General features: G+C 39.7%; 2 protein-coding genes across 2 annotated transcripts in view; both read left to right on the forward strand.

Moving 5' to 3' along the window:
• The window catches only part of LOC308163874 (transcriptional repressor protein YY1-like), a gene marked incomplete at its 5' end in the record, with an annotated part of 45,234 nt that extends 40,074 nt beyond the window's left edge, over positions 1-5,160 (forward strand). Inside the window, 5 exons of the mRNA XM_080538054.1 lie at positions 1,783-1,945; positions 2,242-2,292; positions 2,803-2,863; positions 4,282-4,440; positions 4,857-5,160. Coding sequence (XP_080394180.1) covers positions 1,783-1,945; positions 2,242-2,292; positions 2,803-2,863; positions 4,282-4,440; positions 4,857-5,039 — 617 coding nt within the window. The 3' untranslated portion in view covers positions 5,040-5,160. The remainder of the gene's footprint in view (positions 1-1,782; positions 1,946-2,241; positions 2,293-2,802; positions 2,864-4,281; positions 4,441-4,856) is intronic.
• A 9,374-nt stretch (positions 5,161-14,534) lies between these two features.
• Positions 14,535-16,077, forward strand: LOC308163442 (piggyBac transposable element-derived protein 4-like). The gene is made up of 3 exons (XM_080537628.1): positions 14,535-14,542; positions 15,105-15,325; positions 15,486-16,077. Exons 2-3 carry the CDS (start codon positions 15,170-15,172, stop codon positions 15,753-15,755), a joined length of 426 nt encoding a protein of 141 aa, XP_080393754.1. The 5' UTR covers positions 14,535-14,542; positions 15,105-15,169; the 3' UTR covers positions 15,756-16,077.
• The last annotated feature ends 728 nt before the right edge of the window (positions 16,078-16,805 follow it).

The raw sequence follows: 16,805 nt of genomic DNA on the forward strand, positions 1-16,805 counted from the left end.
TTTTCTATTTTCTCTTTCCAGTTTTACCCTTTTTTATCAATAAAACAACGTCACTTCTATAACCAGGTCTCGCTGGTTGGGAAGGCATTTTAGTTTAGCTGCCTGTCAAATCATACTTAATCGGACTTGCGAGTATGACAATGAGGAGAACATAACTGTTTATTGAGAAACAATTGATAGGCAGGCTGGGATACGTATATAACGAAATACCACAATGTCTAGATTTATAACATTTTATTTAGGGATGCACGATATGCATTTTTTCCCTACCGATACCGATGTTTACCCGCTTCTCGTGGCCGATAACCGATATGAGAACAGATATAATTTCACAGTTGATAACCTGTAGTTCATGCACACCTGAAGGTAAGAAAGGCTATGTAGTGAGCAAAGATTGATGATTTAATATGCCATAGTGATCTCACCAAATCTAACTTACATCACTATTGTTAACACAACAAAGAGAACACTTCTGACTCTTCAAATGTTCATTTATTATTTCCTCTAACAAACAGAATCTGTTATAGACAGTGCACAATGCTTTTTTTGCCAAGATCTGGCCTCCTTTTATGAAAACAAAAAAGGCTCACCTAAGAGTAATTAGATCAAAAAAGTGTATCTTGTCTATCCCTGTAAATTGAAAATGCATATATAAAATATCAAAAAATAAATAAATAAAGTGCATCAGTCAATACAAAAATAAAGACTTTTAAAGAACCAAAAGTTTTATAGAAGTTTTACAGAAACTAGTGCCAAATGGCTGCTTAGTCTGCAGATAAACAGAATGACACAAGGCACATAGTAGGCTACACTAGTATGCTTAATAAAGCAACTGAAAAGGGCTGGGCTCTCGTATGCGAGTGGTGTAGCCCATATATGCATTGTGCGCATATTATGTGCATATACGACACGCATGAAGCATTTCTGCGACACGCGTTTCTGTTAACTGTTTTCGTTCCCTCATCGCTGTATTCAATGCCAAAATCATATTCCTTCCATACAGCGTGCTTGCAATGGTGAATCTTATGGTGACTTATGAGATTCGTTGTGTTGTAACTCGTAGACCTTTGCCCTCCTCTCCGAACTTTTGTCGAACATGTATTGCAAATTGCAAACGCACTATCTGCCTCAGAAACTCTGAAGAATGTCACACCGGGGAAGACATGTTTGCTCTCGTCTCTACACTGGGTGGCTGTACGCAGGCGCAGCAGCATGAGCGTGTCAACCGGAACCAGAAATATTTCCGGCTTCATATTATCGGCTCTATATCGGCTAAAATTTAATAAAACCGATAAATATTTAATAACATTAATTTCCCATTATCGGGCCGATAAATATCGGTGCCGATAATATTGTGCATCCCTAGTCTATATAACTTACTGTCAAGTCCGTTTTTGACTGCTTGTCAGGGTGGTCTAGTAGCGTAAATAGATATATTTGAGGCTAGCAACAACATGTCTGTAGGGATATGGCTGGTTAGCTGATCTCTAACTCGGGCTATGCTCTGCTGGGTATGTGAGACGAGGTTGGTAGGAGAAATGCAAAAATTCAGTTGAGAAATTCGCTGATAAACAGACGGTGTTGGTAAGGGCAGGGGACACAGTCGGGCGAATGAAGCATGCATGTTTCTCGAAATCGCAAACATCAACATCCAACCTCTTTAGTCATTCAACTACCGTAATACATTATGATAACTGCATGTTATTAAAATACAATTTTCATCCTCATGTATTCCCAGTGTTGTGTTTATATTATCGGTTGAGTCCCTACATTGTGTTCTAGATCATAAAAAAGACATTGACCATGAGTCGGTTGTGGAGGAGCAGATCATTGGAGAGAACTCCCCACCAGACTACTCTGAATACATGACTGGGAAGAAGCTGCCCCCTGGTGGCATCCCAAGGATAGACCTCTCAGACCCCAAACAGCTGGCAGAGTTCGCTAGGTGAGTGCGCCACCTAAACCCACCAGCCAGATGGAGGTAGGCTACAATAAATACACACACAGAAAAATGAATGCCCATACAATTAGTATACATGCAGAAATACATCCGAAAACCACACTTTCATGTGATGTTTTAGAGGACACTAGGGCTAGTTTTTATCTGTAGTTTTCTCAAAGACCTGCTTTCATTGAGCAGACTTTGTAGCAGTATAATGTCAGAGGTAAACAACTTGTCACGGTAGTGAAAGTCAGGCCCAAGCGTAAGCTGACTGTCCCATGTGGATGTTGTGTTCTTAGCCCCTTCAGCTTCAGTAACAGTGAGGGTCGATTTGGTCAGAGCCCAGTTCGGTAAGTTCTAGTCAGCTCCTACAGGAGCAGGCTTTCATACCTCCATGAACACATATATCAGGGTTCCCCATCGTTAACACTCACACAGACAGAGCACTTGGACACAGAGGGAATAAGTAAGCCTCACAGAACAACTTGCATGGGTGTTAGTTTATTGACACTTTACGGTTAACGTGTGTGTGTGTGTACACTAAAACCTCATTAATGAGATCATAGGACGTCATGTGGTGTTTGATTCTCTGTAGATGTGGCCGATAAAAGCTCACACTCCATATCGTCACCTTCTTAAAATAATGGCTTACGTCACTTTTGAGGAAAATTATGTTTTCTATATTATTTTACAAAATACAAACATTTACCCCCAAAAAACCTACACATTTTGGTTCAGTGTATTCTGTTTTTCTCAAAACTTTAAAATATGACTTTAATAATAAAATATAATATATATATATAAAATATGACGTATGCCACTATTTTAAGAAGGTGACGATATCCGATTTGTTTTCACAGGATGAAGCCGAGGAAAATCAAGGAAGACGACGCACCAAGGATGATAGCCTGCCCTCATAAAGTAAGTCTCACCACTTTATCGAGTGCCTGTGGGAAGTATAGATCACCCAACTGACAGGACTGTTCAGCTGGCCTGGTGCGATTTCTTCCCCCTATCTAAACACATTGTTATTGCCTGGTTAATTTGCATAGAATATATGATTAGCAGAAATGATTTTTTAATTTAAAGCAATATGCCAGACAGGGTTTCCGTTAGAAAATATTGGTGCCGGTCAACGTGTCCGGGAAGATTTCAATTTACCGGACAAACGTGAGATATTCCGGTCATCATATTAAAATATAATATAGCTGTTTGTCGCAGTGATTACTGTTGTGTAGCCTATATATGCCATTTAATGTCTATTTCTCATCCGATACGATTAGATGCGAGCTATATAATAAATATAATAATATAGGTTTTCATGATTCGCATGCGCGCTATGCCATATGTCCAGCGCTGAACGCGCGCCACACTGGGAACTGAACAGACTGCATCGATCAATGAACGGACTCCACATTACGTTAACTGAAGTCTGTTAAATTGTTTGGGATTAATGTGAGTTTTCGATTTTCTCTTTCCAGTTTTACCCTTTTTTATCAATAAAACAACGTCATTTCTATAACCAGGTCTCGCTGGTTGGGAAGGCATTTAGTTTAGCTGCCTGTCAAATCATACTTAATCGGACTCGGGAGTATGACAATGAGGAGAACATAACTGTTTATTGAGAAACAATTGATAGGCAGGCTGGGATACGTATATAAAGAAATACCACAATGTCTAGATTTATAACATTTTATTGAAAAGTGCAACATTCTCATATTCGTTGCTCCTCTCGTGAATCCGTTATTCCTCCCCGATTTTTTGCACGGTGAGCAGAACATTTTTCCTTCCCCATCTAAACGCTAGGCAGGCTATTACCGCTGTTTCGCGGAGTCATCATCATGCCGGCGTCAAATCATATAATAATAAAAGAAATATATAGCCTGTAGTATATTGCTATGTTTAGCATAGATCTGGGATTGATTGCTATTGCCTCCGTAGCATTACATCTTGACAATGTTATCATCGATCGACTAGTGTGGTCTAGTTGTCGTTGGGATGCTGAATAAAGACGCTCGTTGAACGTTGCTCCAGAGACCAGAGTATTATTAATATAAAGTGTATCTTGTAAGTTAGAGAACAACAAGACACAACATAGCCTATATATTCGTCTTTTTTAATATAGAAGGAATCAGAATGTGACAATTAAACTTTAGCGAATTGTATTCAAAATGTTTTCACCGGTGCCAGATGTATACTAGTAACACAAATCATATGGATTTATTCTTTGTCCCACCCATTCTATTTCTATGATACTTGTCTAGTTTGATCCCTTGTGTATTGATATGTGAAAGACCAAGTGGATGTGTTAACCCTATCATGGTCTCTGTTGTTCTCAGGGCTGCACTAAGATGTTCAGGGATAACTCAGCGATGAGGAAGCACCTTCACACCCATGGACCCCGTGTGCACGTCTGCACGGAGTGTGGCAAAGCCTTTGTAGAGAGCTCCAAACTCAAACGCCATCAACTCGTTCACACAGGGGAGCAGCCCTTCCAAGTATGTACCTACACTCACACAGACAGACACACTCTGTTAGAAACTCTGAATCGCTTTTATTACATCTCAATGTACAAGTACACAAGAGTAACATTCCATTGGCTTTGGTTCCTCAACATTTACATTGCAGTATCAAGATACAAAATTACAACAGTAAAGTAAATAATTAATTATAAAGTAATAAAGTGATGGTAGTAGCCAATCGTACTGCAGTGGATTCAATAGTGCAAAAATGCTGTGCAAAGTACGATGTAAGATGTAAGATGAAGTATAATATAATACAGTACAAGTAGTTAACTCTCACACAGGGGAGAAGCACTTGAAAGTACACTCCCCTCCCCTCGTTAACACACATAATTACACAATTTCTATGTTCTAACACAAGTCTCCTTTCTCTCCTTGCAACCTATGAGCAGTGTACTTTTGAGGGCTGTGGGAAGAGGTTTTCGCTGGACTTTAACCTGCGCACACACGTGCGGATCCACACCGGAGACAGGCCGTACGTCTGTCCCTTCGACGGCTGCAAAAAGAAGTTTGCCCAGTCAACCAACCTCAAGTCCCACATCCTTACACACGCCAAAGCCAAAAACAACCAATGAGGACCCTCCTACTAGCTCAAAGTCCCCAACCCCCACAGCAGCATCTTAGCAACACACAAGAAACTTTTTAATAAAAACTGAGAAGACAGAAAATTCAAAGAAATTCAAAAGGTACTGAAATTCTACCAGTCCTTCCCCTGTTGTATTGGCTGAAGAATACAGTGGCACTGTGTTACACCCCCCCCCCCCCTCTCTCTCTCTAGCTGTCGCAGTGGCATGTTGTTGCCGGAAAGATGGAACTCATGGACAAGCATCAGAGTCTATTCTTTTTACCACAGGGTTGAAAGATGGGGCAATCTGTTTTCAATTAATTTCACTGGTCTGCATTGCTGCATAGCTTTTAATTTTCTATTTTTCCAAGTGTGCATATTGTACACTCCTTTTGGTATATGTTGAGTAAGACAATTATTTCCTGAGTATTCAGATCTGCTCACCGTTTGAGATATGACATGAGTTACTGTATCACATGCTTCATACGTGTTTTATGTAAAAAGTTCTGTTTTGTTTGCATTTTCATCCCTACTTTGGTTGTACTGCTCTAAACCTGAAATAATCTTGTATACCTGTATTGTATGACTGTATTGAAGTTATGTAGACATTGATAGAGGTGTGGTTTAAAGTGTTAACCAATTTAACTTTTAGTCATGAGTTGCATTCTTTTTTTATGGATTGTCCTATGAACGGAGAAACGTGAAACGTTGACTCACTTTGAGCCTGTCTGTTGGAGTACTCGACACACGTGAAATCGACTGACCATCAGTTTCTTTGTTAGAATGTATTGTACAGGCGTCAACCATGAACTTCCTATGTTAATATTTACACCCATGTATTTCAATGGCCCACAATAAAAGGGTCATCCTGAATCTGTTTATTACATCTACTGTCATTATTTGTATTACAATTCAGTGGTGGTGTTACACGCATTTTAGATATGTGTTGAATTATTCGGTGAAGGTTTTATTAAATCATTAGATATATGGAATACCGTACGTGCCCTTTTTTTACAAGCCTAATTCCATATTGGCCCTAAATTCAAGCACTTGCATAGATCTGAAGGGATTGGATAGGGGTACAACTACTATGGTGAAAATTAATAAAGAGGATAGTGGATATCAGCATTAGGGATGCACGATATGCATTTTTTCCCAACCGATACCGATACCGATGTTTACCTGCTTCTCGTGGCCGATAACCGATATGAGAACAGATATAATTTCACAGTTGATAACCTGTAGTTCATGCACACCTGAAGGTAAGAAAGGCTATGTAGTGAGCAAAGATTGATGATTTAATATTCCATAGTGATCTCACCAAATCTAACTTACATCACTATTGTTAACACAACAAAGAGAACACTTCTGACTCTTCAAATGTTCATTTATTATTTCCTCTAACAAACAGAATCTGTTATAGACAGTGCACAATGCTTTTTTTAGCCAAGATCTGGCCTCCTTTTATGAAAACAAAAAAGGCTCACCTAAGAGTAATTAGATCAAAAAAGTGTCAAAAATAAAGTGCATCTTGTCTATCCCTGTAAATTGAAAATGCATATATAAAATATAAAATAAATAAATAAAGTGCATCAGTCAATACAAAAATAAAGACTTTTAAAGAACCAAAAGTTTTATAGAACTTTTACAGAAACTAGTGCCAAATGGCTGCTTAGTCTGCAGATAAACAGAATGACACAAGGCACATAGTAGGCTACACTAGTATGCTTAATAAAGCAACTGAAAAGGGCTGGGCTCTCGTATGCGAGTGGTGTAGCCCATATATGCATTGTGCGCATATTATGTGCATATACGACACGCGTGAAGCATTTCTGCGACACGCGTTTCTGTTAACTGTTTTCGTTCCCTCATCGCTGTATATTCAATGCCAAAATCATATTCCTTCCATACAGCGTGCTTGCAATGGTGAATCTTAAGGTGACTTATGAGATTCGTTGTGTTGTAACTCGTAGACCTTTGCCCTCCTCTCCGAACTTTTGTCGAACATCCCAGTGAGCAATTTTACGTTGATTAGACGTCTAAACAACGTCTAAATGGCCCGTAGACGTCTAGGCCAAATCGAGGCTAAATATCGGCCATTTTGGATATTTAAAAAACGTCTATGTTTAGACGTTGAAATGCCGTTGAAACATAGACGTTGTTTCCCTTTCTATGTTTCAACGGCATTTCAACGTCTAAACATAGACGTTGTTTCAATTTCCAATTTAGCCTAAATTTAGCTTAATTATAACCTAGACATTGAAACACCGGTGTTTAAACGTCTAGGCTAAAACAAAGCCAAATGGAGGTGAAATTGAAACGACTGTTTCTATAGGCATTTCAACGGCAGACTATATATAGCTGTTGAAATGCAGTTTAAACAGACGTTTCAATTTCCAATTTCACATCAATTTAGCTTTGTTATAGCCTAGACGTTTAAACACTTAGTATAAGAAGACAAATACAATTTTCATGAGTAATAAGTAAATATAAATAAGGAAATATGAATAGGAACATGTATTTATTTAGGGAACTAGTAAATACGAAATAAAAATAAGGAAAAAAGAATATTAAATATTAACAATGTTGATTGTTGTGGAACATTTAACAACATAATAACAACATATTTAACAACATTTAATAACATAATAACAATGACATAGGAACATTTAACAACATATTAGTATTTATTGACAGTTATGGAGACAACATTTAGGTTGGGTTATTCTGTCTGTAGCCAGCACCGCCCGTTCTGCCTGGGGCCTGCTTCAGGTGATCTCCAATGCTCGCCCTTGCCTCCACCTCTGTGACCTTTTTTAGGTTCATGACAGCTTCTGTAATTAAATAAAGCAAAAGAAAAGTTATTTTCACAGAAGAATCCCATTTAAAACTTTAAAAAGCAAGAGTAAAGAGCCAGATAAATTGTGGATTGCCTACTATGTGCCAAAGAAAATGTAATATGCTTGAATGTCTGGTGCCCTGTAGCTCTTGTTCCTATAGTGAGCAAATGTTTGACACTCGCCACAAAATAATCTGTAGTATGCTACCACCCACCCTAGACCCCCGTGTATGGATAGTAGAGTTTAAGCCGTTGCTATAGACAACCAACCTTTAGTGTAGGGCTGCCACGATTAGTCGACTAGTCACGACGACGTCGATTACCAAAATCGTCGCCGACATATTTGGTAATCGACGTCGTCGCATGTAAAAAGAATGTAAAATATACAATTAGCAAAGCTGAACTCGCTTATCATGGCAGCACGTCTATGATGCGCGAGCATCTAAAAAGGAAGCACGTTGTGGCAGATGACGAGGAAGACGATGGCTCGTCTCGGTAAGCTAGTTAGCTTGTTATTGGCTAACGATATCGTTACGTTAAAAGCCTTCTTACATTATTTTACGTTATGTGCTGTAGGAGGAGGTGGTAGAAAAGTTTGACATCTCGCCTGCCAAAATAACGCACATTAGGGGCGTTTCCCCACACTATCTAAGCTGGCAAAATCTTGTCTGTGCATCCCTGCAACCTCCACCCCATCCGAGAGGATCTTCTCTGCAGCAGGGAACATCTGCTCTCAAAAGAGAGCAAGCCTCTCTCCAGAACATGTGGAAATGCTGACTTTCCTCGCTATGAATGAATAGTCCACACAGGAGAGAAACAATTTCTTTGCTCAGTCTCCTGCACTTTTCTTTGTTATGTTATTTGATTGAGACCAAACCTTTTCTCTACAAACATTTCTTTTTGTGGATAATTGCTCTTTTTTAGTTGCCTTAGTGCCTACCTCATTTTATTTTGCAGCACTATTCAATACATTTAAAATGTATGTTTGATGCCAGAGATGAGTGAAGCAAAGCAAAACTTTTGTACTCTGTACAAGTATTTATTTTTGTTTTTGTATTCTTTTGGTTGCCTAGTGCCTAGCCTACCTCATTTTACTCAGCAGTTTGCACTCTCTACTACTCTTTACATTACATTACATGCAAGTGATGCCAGAAATAAATCTGCAAAGTTCATTAAAATATCTATTCTTGAGTGAACAATCACTTTAATTGTCTTTATTTTTAGTTAGCACATGCCTACAACAACAACTAACAACGTCAAGCTAAATTTAGAAGCTGATTTAGAAGATGATAGCTAAATAAGAGCGATTGAGTAATTGTGCGATAAGCTGTAATTTATGATCCGATTAGTCGACTAATCGTTAAAATAATCGGTGACTAGTCGACTATGAAAATAATCGTTTGTGGCAGCCCTACTTTAGTGCACACCTTTTTGATCAAGTCAAGTTAGCTGATGACGGTGCAGGCCTGATCAACAACAACATGGCGGCTTACAGTACAGAGATCAAAGTTCTAAATTGGAATCGAATTCATAAGTGGAAAATTCTAATGCATTTAACCAGGTTTGATGTGTGTTGAAGATCAGATGTCTGTGAGCACTGAAGACAGCTGGTCTGCACAGCGCTTCACAGAGTACAAACCACTTAACACAAACTGATAAAACTCCATATAGCCATGTAATTACCTCATTGACAATGTTGTTACTAGTTATAGTACTATACCGGTATAGAGGTTATTAACTTACTATACGGGTATAGAGGTCTTCATGTCAAATATAAGGCTTTTGTTTTGGACGCATCCACCTACTTAGTGATGATGCCGGTAGGTATATTTAGCCAAAAATAGCTAGCTAGTTAAAAACAAGAAGACAGAGTGGTCTTGGAAGTTATATAACTCCACAATGTTGACATATAGAAAAAGCAAACAAGCCAATGCTAAGCCGAAAGACTTGATACATGTTGATAAAAAGAGTAGATAAATGTTAGTATAGCTGAACTAGCTAGCTCACCCTGGGAGAGGTACTGCAGCGCAGACAGGAACGGGTCAGCCTCGTTCTTTCTTCTTTTTTCCACTCGCAAACTTCTGTTACTAGTTCGACTACAAACGGACAGATTGCTCTCAGACGATGAAACCAATTCTGACCTCGACAGGTTAGACATAAATCGTGTGGAATTTATCATTTGTTATGAACGGAATGCAAATGATCCGCCATTATCACGTCCACTGTGTTTTAAATGTTTTGTAATAATGCTCATTTTAATTGAACTGCAAAAAACACAGGCCACATGTTACTGTAAGAGTTAGCTGTTAGTTATTGTACACTGGTACACTGTTATTTAAGGTCGACGTGACCTGTTATTGATTTGTGTTTGCTGCCGTTTGGTCTAGTTGTTTTGACCTGTTATAGCCTACTGAATAAACGCCGGAGTCATGGCAAGAAGGGCTAGCAGTGTCGATTAGTGATGGGCGAAAATGAACGAAAATGAACGAACTATCAACTCGTCTGGGACGTATTCTGACAGTTTAGAGGGGTTTAATAACGGTTTTAATGCATTTAAGATAAGTAGAAAATATGTTTAGACACAGACCGCATTTAGCTGGGTTAAAGGACAGCGATGTATAGACGCAATTTAAACCACCTCTTCTGCATGAATAACTATGCTAGACTACATGGAATCTCAGACTAAATGACGGTCTGGTACATATTTTGACAATCTACAGGCGTTTAGGGTATTAATTTAAACTCAACGTGCTGCTAGACTAAAACAGGTTTAGACACAGACTGCATTTATCTGGGTTAAAGGACAGCGATGTATAGACGCAATTTAAACCACCTCTTCTGCATGAATAACTATGCTAGACTACATGGAATCTCAGACTAAATGACGGTCTGGTACATATTTTGACAATCTACAGGCGTTTAGGGTATTAATTTAAACTCAACGTGCTGCTAGACTAAAACAGGTTTAGACACAGACCGCATTTATCTGGGTTAAAGGACAGCGACGTATAGACGCAATTTAAACCACCACTTCTGCTAGGATAACTATGCTAGACTATATGAATCTCATACTACATGACGTCTGGGACGTATTCTGACAGTTTAGAGGGGTTTAATAACGGTTTTCATGCATTTAAGATAAGTAGAAAATATAGCCGTAATATAGCTGGTTTATATTGGTTTATATTGTAGACGCGAGGTTGAAAAGACGTCTATTGCTCAGAGGGTATGTATTGCAAATTGCAAACGCACTATCTGCCTCAGAAACTCTGAAGAATGTCACACCGGGGAAGACATGTTTCGCTCTCGTCTCTACACTGGGTGGCTGTACGCAGGCGCAGCAGCATGAGCGCGTCAACCGGAACCAGAAATATTTCCGGCTTCATATTATCGGCTCCATATTATGGAGGACCAAGTCTGCCAAAATTAACAATAAATATATAGACACATAAATGAATGTATGAACAAATACATCAATGAATACACACAGTATAACGCAATACATTTCTATATGTATTTATTCTTTTCCACATTTATTCTTTCTTTTCCACATTCATTCTTTCTTTTCCTTTTTCCACATTGTTTTCCACATTCATTCTTTCATTCTTTCTTTTCCACATTCATTCTTTCTTTTCCACATTCATTCTTTCTTTTCCACTTTATCAGTAATGTATGCAAATATATCCAAAGAATATATATATATATATATGCCATATATATGCGGTATATCATACCTCCACTATGATTCATATGCCCTAACCCTTTTTTTTTTTTCTTTTACATGCTATGATTGGAAATTAGAGTGTCTGCTCTCGGCTGAGGGCTTGATTGATTGATTGATTGAAAACTTTATTAGAAGATTTGCAGAAGTAGGTACATGAAAGTACATATTACATACAAGGTCAACTAACAGGATAAAAACCCAAGAAAGCCACTGGCTTATTTCAATTGGGGTCCTTGATTCTCAATTCATCGTTACATGTAAGACCGACAAAAAAACTAGTACTATCTACAAGATAATACAGACAAATAACTAGTACTATCTACAAGATAAACATACATCCACTATACATCCAGTGGGTAGTTCGGGCAGGGGGACAGACATATAATATGTACAATGGGTAGTTCCGGCGGGGGGACAAAACAACAAGTATGTACAGTGTGTGGTCATGGTGGGGGGGGGGGGGGGGTACAAAAACACCAGTAGATTTAGGGAGGGGGGGGGGGGGGCGACATAATAACATTGCGTTTGCTCAGAGTGTAGACCAGGTAGGGGGGTGGGACAAAACAACTAGTATGTGCAGAGGGTATTTCGGGTGGGGGGGGGGGGGGTGTGGGAGACATAACAACAAAACCACAAGAATATATAGAGGGTAGTCCTGGTGGGGGTGTAGTCTTTTAATTAGATTTTTGATTTAGAGGGTCCAGTTACGGATTGCAGCCTCCTGTAAATGTTTTTTGAGAGTGGTTTTGAAGGTGGGCAGTGTTTTGCACTCCTTTAAGATTATAGGAAGGGCGTTCCTTATTTTTACTGCATAGTTTGCAAACGAGTTTAACCCCTTGTTTGTGGTGCAACGCGGTTGAACGTGGTTCGTGGAGCTTCCTCTGGTATTGTATGTGTGGACGTTGTTCACTTTTTGGAAGTATGTTGACAGGTACTTGGGTGTCTTTGTGGTGTAGCGTATCTTGAAGACCAGGCCCAGTGCAAGCTGCTGCACTCTGTCAACTACTCGTAGCCAATCAAGGCTCAAAAAATGAGCAGCGGTTAGATGTGTCCTAGGGTTGAAGCCTAGCAGAAGCCTAACCAGTTTATTTTGGGCTGTCTGGAGTCTTGTTTTTTGGGCCTTTGTGGTTCTATAGTACCATGATGTTACGGCATAGTCGAAGTGACATTGAATGAGAGCTCCTGATAGGGTCCTCAGTGTGTTTTTACTGACAAGTGAGGATATCCTGTACAAGAATCTAGTTCTATGGTTAACTTTTTTGATTACTTTTGCTGCCATTTTATCTCCGGAAAGATTTGCCTCTAAGATGGAGCCCAGGTATGTAATATCCTCTTTTCTTGTGATGGTAATGTTACCCACTTTTATTTTGTAATTTACAGCCTTTCTGAGTTTAGATGGGGATCTGTATAGGATGGTTTCAGTTTTACCTAGGTGTATTGATAGTTTATTGTCAGCTAGCCAGATGCAGATTCTACTCAGTTCAGTGCTTAGCGCTTTTTCCACCTGCAATATGTCCCTGTCAGAGACCAGCAGAGCCGAGTCATCCGCGAACAGGAACAAATTGCAATCACATGCTGATGACATGTCATTCACATATATTAGGAACAGTAAAGGTCCCAATATGCTTCCTTGTGGAACGCCGCAGGTCACTGGGAGGGGGGGGGACAGTGTTCCGTTCACACTAACCACCTGTTCCCTCCCCTCTAAGTAGGATTGCATCCAGCTCACCGATGTTCTATCGAACCCAATTGCTTTCAGTTTATCTAACAATATGTGGTGATCTACTGTGTCGAAGGCCTTCTGGAGGTCCAGCATGACCATGCCGCAGTACTTGCCCGAGTCCACCTCATGGTTGATGTGGTCGTTCAAATAGAGAAGGCATGTGTCAGTGGAATGGGATGTTCTGAATCCTGATTGAAATTCATACATCAGATTTTTTTCGGTAAGGTACCTATCAACCTGTTCATAAACTATTTTTTCCATAAGTTTCGAGATGGAATTAAGAATAGAAACAGGTCGGTAGTTGCCTGGGTCTAATTTGCTTCCTTTTTTATACAGTGGGGTTACCCTTGCTATTTTAAAGTCAAGGGGGACGTGTCCCTGTTTGATGGAGAGGTTTATTATGTGGGTGATGATTGGGGTAATGGAGGCAGCTGAGTCTTTTAGAAATCTGGCTGGAATATTGTCATGGCCCGTGGCCTTTTCTGAGTGTAGAGCGCCCAGTTTTTTAAACACCTCATCGTTTGACACCATGGAGAGTTTAAAATCATCTTTGCGTACACCCAGTTTATTGTAGAACGCACAGATGTGCTCTACACCATAACGCCCTGAGTGGGGTGGTAGATTGTTAACTAATTTAGTGGCTATGGTTGTAAAGAAAGTGTTTAAGCACTTAGCCACATCCAGCTTGTCTGTAAAGAGAGAATCTCCAGATTTTATGCTGATGTTTGTAGACCTGGTTTTGAGTTTTTGACTGCAACCTAGTTGGCTATTAAAAACCCTTCTGCGCCGAAATGTAACGCCGCCGGCACAAATCCGCACACAACATTGAAATTCCCGTAATTTCTAAACGGTTTGTGCTATCGAAAAAAATCCAACTGTCCCTGAAAGCTGAGATGTTGCACTTCAACCAACATATAGGGTATTACGGTAAAATGTGACGTGACGACATTCTCAGAGTCCATTTACACACAGTGAAGGCGGAGGCGGAGTTTTACAAAATGGAGGAGGTTTTACAAAATGTTTGGTAGCGTAAAAATTGTTCCCTAACCTATTCTGAAGCTTTGGAAACGATGAAATAGTCTTTGCTATCTCTCGAGGGTAAACAAGTATTATTATTATTATTAAAAATGTCTCGGAAATCATTGAGGGTGTCAAAACCTCCATCTCGATTTATCGAGGAGTCAGGACGACAGTGAACACGGAAGTAATACATCATTCATCATCAACGTGAGTAACTTTTGTATGTTATAGCCTAACACATTTGTAGCCTAACTTTTTGGGTAACTTGCATAATATTTTCCTTCGGGATGAAGTTATATTATTGTTATATTATCTACATTACTTTTAGCATGCCTCTAGTTCCAATGTCCATCCAGTCTACACTGGCGAGACGGTACTGCGCTGGCAGAAGACAGGTATTGACATATGCTGTAATGTAACCTTTTGTCAGTTGATGAATAAATGCATGTTACAACACACTATACATGCATATTACAACACACTATACATGCATATTACAACACACTATACATGCATATTACAACACACTATACATGCATATTACAACACACTATACATGCATATTACAACACACTATACATGCATATTACAACACACTATACATGCATGTTACAACACACTATACATGCATATTACAACACACTATACATGCATGTTACAACACACTATACATGCATATTACAACACACTATACATGCATATTACAACAAAACACATTGAATTACCATTGTGACAATGTGCACCCTCCTTTTCTCTCCTATCTATCTAGCTGATGGACAAAATGAGAGGGTCCCCATCCCCAGGCCCACAGCTGTCGGGGAGTATAATAAGTACATGGGGGGTGTTGATACATCTGACCAGATGCTGGGGACAAACTCTGTCCACCGCAAAACCAGGCGGTGGCCTATTACTGTGTTCCAGCACTTTGTGGACATTAGTTTGACAAACAGCTACATAGTCCACAAGGAGCTATGTAAAAGCAAGCAGGAGGTATGTAATTGTACTCTTCTGTATTTTGCACTGTCCTGTCTTGTCCTTGCACCTTTTGTATGCTTGTCTACTTATTGTTATGCACCAACATTCCAAAGCAAATTACATGTATGTGTGAAAACCCCCGGCAAGAGTAAATCTGATTCTGATTTTGTTTCAGGGACACATGACACGCCAGGACTTCCAGGAGCAGCTGACTGCCCAGCTCCTGGGAGTGCCACTGCATGGCAGGCCGGAGAGGACCCCCAGCCAGGGCCATTTCCCTGTCCCTGTGAGCGACGGTCAGGGGAAGGGCAAGACTGTGAGAGCCACCCTGGGGAGAAAGAGGTGCACTCTGTGCAAAAGAAACACTCCTTGGAGATGTAGAGAGTGTGGTGTGGGCCTCTGCCTTCAACTCGACAGGAACTGTTTCACTCTGTACCACGACTGAGTACAGTAGGCCTGTCTGTATATAGTTAGTTAGTTAGTCCTCTTCACCCCGTTGAGGGGCATAGGGCGTCCACCAGAGCTCTCCATCTCACTCTCTTTTGGGCCTGGGCCTTTGTTTCTTGCCAGCTCACCCCGATGTTCTTCAGGTCTTGGAGTGTGGAACGTCTCCAGGTGTTTTTCGGCCTTCCAGCTTTCCTCTTCCCCTGCGGGTTGTAGTCCAAGGCCTGTCTAGTGATGTTGTTGGAGTCCTTCCTAAGGGTGTGCCCTATCCAGCTCCACTTTCTCCTTTTGATGGTGGTAGCTATGCTGTCCTGGTTTGTTATTCTCCACAGCTCTTCATTTGTGATTCTGATGGGCCACCACAGCTTGAGGATGTACCGCAGGCATTTGTTGACTAACACCTGGATCTTGCTTGTGAGGCATAGCTTGTGTATATAGTCTGTTCTTAATTATTTGTATATAGTCTGTTCTAAATCATTTGTATATAGTCTGTTCTTAATTATTTGTATATAGTCAATTTAATATTTCACTAAAAACCCTCTAAAATCAATTCCGTTTTTGTGTTTTTTTCCCCTCAAAACATTTCAGTAATGTCAGATATTGAAAGCTGAAGTAATCCTGACAAAAGGAGCAAAGGCATTTACTCACAGGACATTATCTGACATTTTTACAGCCAACACATTACAAAATACTTTTATTCTTGACTAAAAACCTATAAAACCCAATTCCGATTTTCTTTTTCCTCCATGTCACTAATCACTAGAATGGTCATTACTCTTGAACAATATAAGATATTTCTAACCTGTCTTCTATTCTGAATTGCCAACAGAATTGTGCATGCCTCATACCCTCTAACTTTCCTTCAAGCTTGTAAGTAAAATGGTTTAAAATGCAGTTTTCTGATGGAGTATGGCAGCCGGAGAAGATTTTTGTAAAGATTGCTGTGTGAAATCTGCTGGATAAAGGATAGTTATTCTCAAATAATAAAATAAACATTGATACCATTTAAAAGTACTAGCTCTTCTCTTTAAAATGGTCATATCATTTTTGG

This window comes from Nansenia antarctica, assembly GCF_963989245.1.
Source record: "Nansenia antarctica genome assembly, chromosome: 8".
Classification (NCBI taxonomy): Eukaryota; Metazoa; Chordata; class Actinopteri; order Argentiniformes; family Microstomatidae; genus Nansenia; species Nansenia antarctica.

What these genes read in the sequence shown, in the direction of transcription:
- LOC308163442 (XM_080537628.1), top strand. Translation starts at nt 15,170, where the DNA reads ATGGGGGGTGTTGATACATCTGACCAGATGCTGGGGACAAACTCTGTC. An exon ending in TATGTAAAAGCAAGCAGGAG is followed by an intron (nt 15,326 to 15,485) that starts GTATGTAATTGT and finishes ATTTTGTTTCAG; the next exon opens with GGACACATGACACGCCAGGA.